At 44.2% G+C, this 12,655-nt stretch overlaps 1 protein-coding gene across 2 annotated transcripts in view; it reads left to right on the top strand.

Annotated features, from left to right (window-relative positions):
- Positions 1–12,655, top strand: part of ehbp1 (EH domain binding protein 1) — a 286,125-nt gene that overhangs the window by 48,360 nt on the left and 225,110 nt on the right. For both annotated transcript variants that reach the window (XM_063192821.1, XM_063192822.1), the window contains exon 4: positions 6,647–6,742. In XM_063192821.1, coding sequence (XP_063048891.1) covers positions 6,647–6,742 — 96 coding nt within the window. The remainder of the gene's footprint in view (positions 1–6,646; positions 6,743–12,655) is intronic.

Below are 12,655 nucleotides of genomic sequence, written 5' to 3'. Positions count from 1 at the left end.
AGGTCTGCCAAGACAGGAGAGATGTGCTCTCTCATTCTGGTTCTTGTTAGGATTCTTGCCGCAGAATTTTGAATGAGTTGCAATTTGTCAATTAATTTTTTTGGGAGACCAGAGAAGAGAGCATTGCAGTAGTCTATCCTACTGGTGACAAAGGCATGAATACGTTTCTCAGCGTCTTGTCGGGGGGCCAAGCCGCGCACTTTGTTGACATTTCTAAGATGGAAAAAAGCAGATTTTGTTATCTTGTTGATGTGAGGCTCAAAGCTCAAATCCGAGTCTATGACCACACCTAGGCTAGTAACCTTATCTTTAATGTTCATGCTTACGTCACCTAGGCCTGAGTGGAGTTTTGCATGTTTTTTCTTAGGCCCAATGAGCAACACTTCAGTTTTATCCTCATTTAATTTTAGGAAGTTACTGTTCATCCAATCTGTGATGGCAGACATGCATTTAGTCAAGGCATGAATGGCAGTGGTTTGGCTAGGCTCGACAGAGATATATAGTTGAGTGTCATCGGCATAGCTATGAAAATCAACATTGTGCTCTCTGATGATGGAGCCCAGGGGCAACATATAGAGAGAGAAGAGGAGAGGGCCCAAGCAACTACCCTGAGCAACTCCAAAAGGCACATCATACTTGTTGGAGACGTATTCTCCGATGGTGACAAAAAACTGCCTTCCTGTAATATATCTTTTGAACCACTCTAAGACGTGACCGGACAATCCTACCCAAGATTCAAGGCGGTCAATTAGTATGTTGTGGTCTATCGTGTCAAAGGCGGCACTGAGGTCGAGGAGGATAAGTGCTGAAACTTTGTTTGCGGCAGTGCTAAGCCTAAGATCACTTATTATTTTGGTTAGTGCTGTTTCGGTGCTATGGTTGGCTCTAAAGCCTGATTGGAATTTTTCCAAGATATCATTCCCAGCCAGATGTTGATTAAGCTGTTTAAATACAACTTTTTCTAGTACCTTGCTTATAAAGGGGAGGTTTGATATAGGTCTGTAGTTGTTTAAAGAATTCTGATCTAAATTTGTCTTTTTTAGGAGTGGCTTTACCATGGCTGTTTTGAATGAGCTTGGAAAAATGCCTGTAAGCATAGACGTGTTAACAATTTGCAGTAAAGGTGCTGCTAAGCAACCAAGTATGTTTTTTAGCAGATATGTTTCCCTGGCTATTTTACAGAGGTCGTCCTCTGTAATTGGACAAAACTTTTGGAAGCTCTCAGGTCTCCTAGGGGGGTTTAACCCTCCCCTCGGTGTATCGCCTGAGTGGGCGACAGAGGTTGCTGCGTTTCCACCTTGGATGCCTTCTCTAATGTCTGCAATCTTTTTATTAAAAAATCTAGCAAATTCCTCGCACTTGGCATGTGATGCTGCATTTAGGTTGTTATTGCTATGTGTTGGATTAAGCAGGTGGTCAATAGTGGAAAAAAGAACTTTCGCATTATGCTGGTTGTCTGTTATGATTTTGGAAAAATATGCTTTTCTCTCTGAGCGTACCGCATTATTGTAGGAGGAGATCTCATCCCTAAGGGATTGTCTATGGACTTCTAATTTAGTTTTCCTCCAAAGACGCTCGGTTACTCTGCATTTTCTTTTTAAATGGACTAATGCCCCCCATGACAACTAGGCACCACCCCCTCTCAAATGTATCCTTCTCAACGCCCCCTTGGGGGCTGTAAGGCCCCCGTTGAGAAACGCTACTGTAGATGTAACGGGCAGAGCCATCTATTATAACTGGGCGTAGCTCCCAAAGAATCCATTTGTGTTTAGGGTGTAGTGCATTTGTGGGTGGATATGTAGTATGTAGGGAAGATTGGTTGGGTTAGCCTGTGTCACACAAAGCTCATTCTGCTGAGCATGTCTTTTCATTTTTTTATTTTTAAAGATATTCTAGTGACAGGAGAGTTGAGAGACACAGGAAACCGTTTTGGGGAGAGAGAGACGGGGAAGGATTGGCAAATGACCCGGGCCAGTATCAAACCCAGATTTCCAGCGTAGCAGCCCAGTGCCCTACTGTAGAGCCACGGTAGGACCCTGCTGAGCTTGTCCAACACTTAACTCGCTAGTAAGGCCAAAAACCTAGAAGTAATCTACAGTCATGGGAGCTAAGAGGTAAGCCGTTGGATTGGTTTCTGAGGCTTGGAGCTTTCACAGTCTGTCGCTCTCGCAAGCTAGACTTTTACCCCTCCCCAGTTTGTGGAGTTAAAGTATCTGTCAGTGAGGTGGAAAATATGCTGCACTGATTACCCATTAAATTGCCCCTCAGTGTCCTTAATTTGATTCGGCATGAATAATTTACCTCTTCTCTTCTGCTCTTCCTCAGCTCGTTTGTTGTCATATTGAAGGTGTCAACATCACTCACTGAAATTACGGAGCAATATAGAAATATAAATATAGAATATCATCTATAGACATATAATAAATACAATATGTAGAAAGCAAAATTATGCAGCACGGTATTGCGTCACCCAGGGAACAAGACAGCCGGCAGCTTTAATGGATAGCGAAAGATGCCTGCACGCAAGCTCGCCTCTCTGTCAGTGTAGATAGTTGCTGAATCAGCAGGACCAGGTGGGCTTGATATAGGGCATGTCTATAGGGCGTATCTGCTGGGATATCGGCACGGCTGGGGTTGAACTCTGAATACAGAGAAAGAGAGGTCAACTCCACGCATGTGGGTCAGGGACGCTGTCTGTGTGCATTTGTGTATGTGTTTGTTTTGTGTGTGTGTGTCTGTCTGTCTGTCTGTCTGTCTGTCTGTCTGTCTGTCTGTATATGTTTGTGTGTCTGTCTGTCTTTATATGTTTGTGTGTCTGTGTGTGAGACCCTGTGTGTGTCTGTGTCAGACTTAGTGTCTACGTCAGTCCTGTATTTTGCCCAGACTCATCCCACTGTTCATGAACGCGTGAAAGTGATATTTACCTCCCAGCTTTTCAACCTTTGAAACTTTGCTCTGTGGCATTAAACCACCCAACTGTGGGTTGTTTTTGGTGCTAAAGCATACACCCTAAGCCGAAATTATATGTGTACGCTCTGAGAGACTGCGCAAATGAAATTACGCACAATAAAGCAAGAGTAATCTGTTTTTGAAAATTTCTACGGCAAATATGTGCTTTGGCTACGCTCCCATCATCCAAACAAGATCACAGCCCTAAGCCCACCACTGTAAATCCCATAGAAGCCCTGCTCACCCATATCATTTTCCATCAAGAAATTAGTTCCCACCAAATAATGCATAAAAAAAGAGTTGTGAACTTGTGTAGTAATAGTTTAGAGCAGAGATTCTCAAACTGTGGGCCACAAAGCTATTCCAAGTGGGCCTTGGAAGTCATTTTCTAAAAAAATGATAATAATAATGTAAGCGTACCCATTAAGCCCATGTACCCTTTAACCCTCTCGGCGCCACAGGTTTTTGCCCAAAACTGATGATTTTGACATGTTATATTCAAAAGGCTGTGGCTTAACATGGGTAATAGATAGAGCCTGACAATTAATGAGACAAATATTGAGGATGACCCAAAGTTTATTTTGGGAATAAATTATCCCATCTAATTTGCATATTATGACGTCATATGGTGTCGGCCATTTTGAATTTATAATGAGTTATTGGATATTTTTGCATATTTTCAAAATATTTTTAATAATTTATCTAATTTAATTTATAAAACTTCCCCAGACACCTTCACTATTATGTTCTGTGAATACATTTTGGTCTAGAAAGCAATAAATTGTACACTAAAAGTGTAATTTGTAACTAATATAGTGCAACAATGTAGCATAGTGACAAACACAAGTGAATGGACGGTTGCCGTTTTGCCTGTAGGGACTGGTCTATGAAGGTGACAAGTTATGTTTTAGTGCATGGACACCCTTCAGAGCAATGCCCAGCATACATATTCTATCCACACTAGGGGTATTATGTGCATTTTGTCCATTTGTGTGTCTTTGAACCAAGTACAGCAGGCCTACAGTAGCCTACAGTAGGCCTATCAGCGTACACCCTGAAGGACTCTGGGTATGGGCTACATGTCTAAAAACTTGTGCAAATATCTATTCAAACCCAGTGTTACATTTACTGATATACAAATAGGTGATATAAGGAAAGTGTGTGTGTGTGTGTGTGTGTGTGGGGGGGGGGGGGGGGGGGGGGGGTTGGTTACCTAGCCTATATCGCCCATGTCTTTCTGATGCACCAAACCCCAGCTGGTATCACACTTTTTTGTTGCAAATAGACTCAGTCAGGTCGCAATTGGACATAATTATATCTATTATTATATCATTAGAATAGCATTGCTATTTATTTAGACCTGCAGTCGGCAGGAACAGTGTCGAGTAGCGTGAACTATGCTTCCGTTTTGCACCGAGTAGAATGCGCACGAGACCTCTGTGTCTCGGGCGCATACTCCTCTCACTCCATCCCCCACTGTTGGCAGGAATATGCGCACTTCTTTTGTCTTCATTTACTTTTCTACTTAGTATACAAGCTCTTCTACAAACATCCTGACCACTGTCACCCTCCAGATGATGAATATTGACTCTGTAACAGGCAAATTACGACGCGTTGCATCATTCCCCTGTCGTTGCAATGAACGTCGCCAGCATAGCGACAGTATAGCCTACAAAGCAGCATGAAATTACCTCGCATCTCGATCGGAAAAACCTTCCCTTCCTCAATATACAAGTCTCCTGCAGAAACGAACACTTCTATTGTGTACTTACAAGTGAATGAATGAAGGGTTTTCTTGTTACAGTCCCCATGATCGACGAATAGGCTGTCGATAGTTTCCCTCAGGCAACAGTAACATGGGAAGTATAACGCGGCAGAAAATACACTCCTGTTTGCATATTACCTCATTTAGGGGCGAAATATATGATGAATACATATGTACAATCATGACAAGTTACCATTTGAGTGCATTTGGTCGTTTATTCAGTAGAATTATCCACGTAATGTCACTACAAGGCTGCTTCCGTCTTTCGCGTTGTTTCACAGGGGAGAATTACTTCCGCAATGTCCGAGGTTTGTAGTTTTGTAGTTTTCTTAAACAAAATACCATATAAGGCGTCCCAATGTGTTTAGAACTGAAGTACTACATGTCTGCCACCCAATGGAGTGGAAGTTGAACTACATTTGATATCCTATTTGAAAAAAACGGCCGTTGTAATCAATACGGCATCTCGTCGACAAAAGTCGCCTGTGGCGCCCAGAGGGTTAAGCCCATGTACACTTTCAACTTTGAGGTCAATTTAAAGAAAGGGAAAAGGTGAATTTTGTTGTTCATCACCCTATCCAATTAAAGGGTTTAGTAACTGACAAAATGTTTTTTATTGCAAACAAATCACATTTTTTATCGTCGAGTTATCCCCGTCCAAGTGAACCCAGTCTCAGGACTACTGACAAGAAGTTGCCTCAAAACTTTGCTGTTTTGGGACATGTCAGAAATCATAGAATTTCAGCTAGTTTAAGTAAAATATTTTGAAAATACTTTCATATTTAGTGAACTAAGAGGTAAATGTAATGATTTTTATATATATACATGCAGTGTTTTACAAAATTATAGCATTTCCCTTCAAATGGAAAGATGTGTTTTATGAGCGAGCAAACGCCGATATTCTCTTGATACAACCACACACCATCTTTATCTTACTCTACCGTAAGACTTAAGGTGGTTAGGTATGAATTCTAAGCATATTCCAGTTTGTTTGACATTGATCTTTAAAGAAATGCATCATGAAATGTTTTTGTGGAGTTGATTATTTCCATAAAATAGCTTTTTGTATAGGCGGGCTTAATGGGTACAAGGTGGGCTTAAATGGTACACCCCATTGAAATGCATGCAAGTTGGCATGCATGCTAATGAAAAATGCCTTTGAGGGACATAAAAAGTGCTGTACAATCTGAAGTAGTAGGTCAAAAAGGCGTAATGTAATGAACTAACAATAATCAATAAGAAAAAAATAATTTCTCTGTTTGGATGAAGAATTTTATGAAGTATATGAAGTAAGAGATGCTGTAATGTTTAATTAGGTTTTATGCATTATTTTTTTTTAGCAAATCTTACATTTTGGAAGAATATTTTGATCTGAAACCATTTATGCCATGTAGGCTACACTGTTTAAACTCAACTCACACACCTCACCAGGTATTTTGATAGAGAAATAACAAGTGGGCTTAAATGGTACCAAAGGTACCATTTAAGCCCATTCAGACTTTTCACTTTTCTCGTAAAAAATCTTCATATTGTACTTTGAAATATTCATCAATTCAGTGATAAACATTGAGAAGAGAGGTAAATCTTACTATTTAAGAAATCATTTCACAAAAAAATTGTGTGAAGATGATTGAAAAATAAAGAAATTTAGATTTTGGTGGGCTTAATGGGTACGCTTACCTTATACGTGTGTGTGTTGCTGTTCACTATTTATTTCAGTTCACTATTTGTTTGAGTTGTATAGTTCTTGTTTATTGGGTCAGAGGTGGGCCCAGAACATTTGTCAACATTTCAAGTGGGCCCCAAGTTGGAAAAGGTTGGGAACCCCTTCTTTAGACTTAAGTGTTGACTCTTATGCTGATGCTGTAATTGTGATGTATGCAATGTTTATTTGCTCTCCCTCTCGCTCCCTCTCCTCTCTCACATCTACAGTCGCACAGCTGGCAGCCTGGCATCAAGAACCCGTACCGTGGGGTGGTGGTGTGGCCCGTACCAGAGAACATCGAGATCACAGTCACCCTGTTCAAGGTACTGACCCTCATCCCTCACACACACACACGCACACACGCGCACACACGCACACACACGCACACGCACACACACGCACACACACACACAAACGCTGTGTTTATTTCATGTCACCATGGACCTTGTTAGCGCTTGTGCACACATATACACACACTGTTTTCAGATCACACAAACAGGCGAGGAGCCAAGATCTACTCTAGAGACGGATTGACTCAGTGCTTCCGGAGCCTCTGCTCAACAACACACACCCGCACAGGCATTCACACCAATATGACAGGCCAAACACAACTGAAAGTGAGAATTTGATTGGCATGTGGAGTGAGTTAATTAAAGATTGGAGTGAGGGATGGAGAGAGCAGAAGAGGTGTTCTTGTGTAGACGTCTCAAGGCCCCAGGTCCCTCTGCTCTCTCCTGGCCCACTGACACAGATGAGAGAGGGCGAGAGGAGTAGAGAGGGCTTAAGGTTTAAGGAGACGTGCTGATTACAGAGTAATTAAGGCCAGACTAAGCTGTGGCCACGTGACCTACTGTCCTCCCGATGCTCTGGCGCCTCACTACTCAGCTACAGGTGTGTGTGACTGCCTGTTGGCAACCAGGAAGTGTAGTGAAGCGCGTGTGCGTGTGCGTGTGCGTGTGCGTGTGCGTGTGCGTGTGTGTGTGTGTGTGTGTGTGTGTGTGTGTGTGTGTGTGTGTGTGTGTGTGTGTGTGGGTGTGGGTGTGGGTGTGGGGGCGGTTGGGCATTTGTGCACCTATGCCAGGGGTGGGGAACCTATGTCTCGAGGGTTGTTTTTGATATATGACATGTTTTGTAAAGAAATGTAAGAAATTACATTTGCAGTACAATTAAGTTATATATTTTCAGGGGTACTAGTGAAGGTGGAGTCTGTTGTAAAGGTGGCTGCCGTCAATATGTGTAGGCTTAAAGTGCAGGGGGAAATCCTGGTTTCTGTTCACAACACAGCTCTTGGAGAACTGTATACAATTTGAAGTGGCCCCTCGATTGAAGGGTTTTCCACCTTTATGCATTGTTTTGGTGTGAAACATTTACTCATTGATGAGTTAGGGCTGGGCGATATGGAAAAAAAAACTATATCACGATATGGATTACTTTATATCACGATAACAATATGTCAAAATATAGCACAAACATACGTTTTCAGTTATTCACTTTATTTGCTCTTTATTTTTTCATGTCGCAAAACGGTAAAATGGATCTTTTTATTGTTATTTTTACAGTTACATGAACTTATAGTGTGTATTGTGACAACATAAAAAGTAATTAAATGATAGTAATTTTATCAGTTGTATACAATTGAATATCACGATATAAACGATATAGGAGAAAGGTCACGATATACACTTTTATATCACGATAACGATATATATCGTCATATTGCCCAGCCCTAGGATGAGTACCATGAGCAGAAGACGAGTTGCATGGTGTTCCCCAAGTAGTGCACTGTACAGTGAATGAGTGATCATGTGGGATTCAGCCTTAGCCTGATAGTGAGTTACACATTCACTAAACAGACAGACAGGAGCTGCGACAGTTAAGTCATTCAGTGTCGCAGTTTGTCTGCAAGTTACAGTCAGCAGACAAGAGCTGTCACCTTTGACCTTGACGCAATGCAGAATGTTTTTACATGGAAGACCTTTGCATTGCAAGTAATTCTTATGGAAATAGATTGACGTTTGAGGTGTCATTGTGGAGCCTTCGCTTAAATGTTGCATTCAGCACAGCTCAGCTCAGCTCCAGACAGCAGTCCCACTGTGGTGCACGAAACAACCAGACGAGCAAACTGCATTGTTGTATTTATAAACATTGCATTGTTATAGTTTGTCACACTGTTATTATGAAGACGGGACTCCCACTGGAGTAACATGGTGGATTAAGTGTCTTTCGAGGAGAGTCTTTCTAGGAGTAGAGTAGAGGCGGATTTGAGAGGATTGAACCAGGGATGGATATTGTTACCAGTCCCAAGCCAAATGCTGGCAAAATATGTTCCTAGCGGGTAGTCATCGCACACAAAACTATTTTCTGTACCTTGTGATATTTTTCCAACACCCCATATTTGTTTTTTCCACTCCTGCGATGAACTCTCATAGAATGGTGGTTCTTGAAAGTCCTGACCACCACGCAAAAGACACCTGACACTAGCCACAGCAGTTGTGCACGCGCACAGACACAAGCATGCACAGGAAAGCGCACACACACAAACATGTGCACACACTCCTCTGCTACTGTCTCACATGCCATTCTCATGTAATGAACTAAGTCCAGACTTTCTTTTACAGTCAGTGCTGTTTTCTTTTTTTCCAAAGGTCACCATGATTGGATTCATATACTACTGTATATGTATTATATGTATGTAGGTGTTGGCTGACCAGATGTGTTTTGTGCGTGTGTGCGTGTGCGTGTGCGTGTGCGTGTGCGTGTGCGCGTGCGCGTGCGCGCGCATATGGGTGTGCACGTGTGTATTTACAGCATTACGAGCTGGTGCTGACAGCTTGACCTGGTGTTGAATGTCCCACTCAATGTCACCACTGTTGGGTCTGGGCACGCACGTACGCACACACGCACACGCACACGCACACGCACACACACTCAGTCACAGTGATGTGTGCACAGAAACACCTACTCTCACTCGGACACCCCCCCTCCTTTGCAGCCATGCTTCCTCCTCCACTAGCTGACCTCATTGTGTGACTGCCTTCCCAAAACTGCATTACCCAGAATTCAGTGGTGATGTCAGATTTCACCATTGCTCATACCTCATGCATATTTCATGGTGTTTGGCCGGCGACGGCCCTGCTTTCCTGTCACCTAACACGAGGACTGTGTGTGTGTGTGTGTGTGTGTGTGTGTGTGTGTGTGTGTGTGTGTGTGTGTGTGTGTGTGTGTGTGTGTTAGAGTTCTCAACGGGTCGGGTCAGGCCGAAAAACCCGACGGGCCCTTTGGGTTCGGGCCGGGTTCGGGTCGAAAATATAAGCATATGGCTCGGGTCGGTTCGGTCCGCGGGCTCAATCTTTTCCGCCCAGTGAAAAAAAAAAATCAGTTCTGCTGTTTACCGTGAATCATGGCGAATTTCCCCTTGATGGGTCAGTAAAGCTAGACCTAGAATCTATCTATCTAAATATATGTAGGCCTGCGTAAGGAAGGTCTGGCAGGCTGCTGCATGCAACCTTGCGCAGTGCTTAATTTGTAAATCACAAGGGACCAGAACGCAAAACAAACATCACATCACAGCGATGATGAGTTGGAAAGAGGTCCCGGAACGCACAGAAAAACTACATTGGCTACAATTACGCAAACTAATAAAAACGGGAAAAAAGTTCTTAGATGCAATTTTAACAATATTGAGTCCCATGTCAGCTCATGGAACCATACTTTTGTTTCTTAATACAAGGGACGGTTGGCAATCCAATGACTATTTTAAACAACAGCCATAGTAGGCCTAGCATAGGCCTATTAAATGCTGTAATGACAACAACCAATATTTTTAGTTTGATCGCTAACTTTATTGCTTAGTAGTCTCAGCAAATGCAGTGCATGGAAATTATGTTTTCCCCATGAGGTGAAACGAAACCGAAGCGGTCTTCTACATAGGCTATACTAGAAAGGACAGTGGCTTTCCAATTAGGTTATCCTTTCCACGTTGGCATATGCGTATTAAACGTTAAATCCACGCTTTGTTGGCGACTTTGTTGCATATAATTTGGCTAATCCGCATGTGCTGTTGCGATATGCCACTTCACTATTTAAATGGCTCGTGCACCGATGGTAAGCGAGCGGCAGCGAAGGTGCCGGTAGACTTGGCTTTTCACACTGACTGTCTGCTCGCGCTGCGGTCTGGTTGAAAATCCCCTCAGCAAATGTTTTATTTGGAGCGTGTAGGCCCTGTTTGAATGAAATATCACCTTGTCTTTGCTGTTTTCGTGCTCAAATTGACTTTTAAGCAACTGTCGGGTCTTGGGGCGCACACACATGCGGAGCGCTCGCCAGCCGAGGAAGATCTCATCCTCTCACCTAGGCTATCTGTCTTTTTTGCTACATGGCTGATCAATGCACCAACCGTAGCCCAGGTGCCACTAGAAATGAGTATGTCCGAAACCTTGTGTGCCGACCAACATTTTATGAAACTTTTAAACAATGTTTGGCACAGCCAGGCTTTCCATCTCATCCACGCATATGAACAAACAAGGAGGGAGGGGCAACTTCACGTAGCCTACATTTAATCAGATACACGGGGTGGAAATGTAGTAAGCCTACATTTAGAAGTCAAAACAAAAGGTGGATAGATTGTTATTGCCGTGAAGAGGCGGTTATTGAAATCGCGCTGCGGATGATTCTGCTTAAATAGCAAGAACGTTTCCCCATTTCATATTATGTTTCTATTGTGGAAAATATCTTTTCACTAGGTTTTTAAGTGGGTTATGCAATTTACTGCACATAAGTGCCCTTAAAGACCCACCACAACCCGTCATTCTCCACAGGATAACGTGGGGAAACTCGACCCCCGACTTCGGGCCTCGGGCCGGGTTCGGTTAGATAATTCTAGTGATGTGTCGGGTAACATCGGGCTCGGGCTTTAAAAGCCACGGGCCGGGTAGGGTCGGGTTGACATTTTCAGGCCCGTTGAGAACTCTAGTGTGTGTGTGTGTGTGTGTGTGTGTGCTGTGTGGCACTTCTAGCACATACGGACTCAATTCGCTCATTCTCCTGCCCTATTCCCACCCCTCTCCTCTCCTCTCCTCTCGCATTGCCTTCGTCCTCTCCCCTCCTTTCCATCTTGTCACCAGGCAACCAAAAAGTAAATCACTTCCAGTTGACCTGATTTGAGTGTAGAGTCTGGGTAGAGGAGGGAGCATAGACGACTGGTGCTGCAAACCCACACAGATAGATGGGTAGTTGGACAGGACTGGAGAGAACTAGCGGTGTAACAGTAAGGCGCCATCGGTGTGCTGCTGTCCTGGCCAGGGATGGATGGATGGGAGGGATGGCATGGCATTGGGATGCAGACGAGCTGTGGGCAGAGGGGCCAAGCTATTTCTGGAGTCCCAACGGTAGCAGCATCCGGGAAGAGGAGCGTCGAGGGTAGGGGTTTGGGTGGCGGCAGAGGAGGAGCGTCGAGGGTAGGGGTAGGGGTAGGGGTAGGGGTGGCGGCAGAGAGGCTGACGGGGCTAAGAGGAGCACAGGGGCAGAGCAGCATAGGCGTGGCACTGGCAGGATGGGTGGGAGGGTGGCTAGCCGCTGGTGTGTGTCTGTGTGTGTCTGTGTGTGTGAGCCTATGTGTTTGAGCCTGTGTGTGCATGTGTGTGTGAGCGTTTTTGTGTGGTCATTAGTGGGAGCAAATGGACTGGGCACAGACTTGTAAATGACAGGACTCCTCTGGATCAGACACAGTCTCGAACCCCAGACAACTGACAGCACCATCCTGCCCGGACATCGATCTCTGCCCTCTACCTGCTGCCAAATGAGAGTGGATGTGTGTATGTGTGGTTGTTTACTTTTGCGCCTGTAATCTCTGTGCTCTATTCATGTTGGTTTTGGTGCGTGAGTGTGAAGGGCTCTTTGCGTGCGTGCGTGCGTGCGTGCGTGTGTTTTTGTGCGTGTGTTGCTTCAGAATCTGAGGGCTAATCAGTACTAAGAGGCAGGACAGAGGCTTCGGTGCCCTCCCCAATCATTACTGCCTGCTCTCTTCATCATGATCCAGATTGAAGAGAAGTGCAGACAGGGGGGGGCAGAGAGAGAGATGGGCAAGGGAGGGATGAGTGGGTGAAAGAGGAGAGCGACTGTGAGACAGGGACAGAGAGGGCCACAGGAAAAAAGGGAGGGAGTAGACCTATGTGGGGAAACACAGGGGGAGTCGTTACAGCCCTAGTCTGTGTGGGGGGGGTCTCAGGAATGGGGTG

This window comes from Engraulis encrasicolus, unplaced genomic scaffold (genome assembly GCF_034702125.1).
Source record: "Engraulis encrasicolus isolate BLACKSEA-1 unplaced genomic scaffold, IST_EnEncr_1.0 scaffold_25_np1212, whole genome shotgun sequence".
NCBI classification, from domain to species: Eukaryota; Metazoa; Chordata; class Actinopteri; order Clupeiformes; family Engraulidae; genus Engraulis; species Engraulis encrasicolus.
This window is presented reverse-complemented; position numbering and strand designations above follow the sequence as displayed.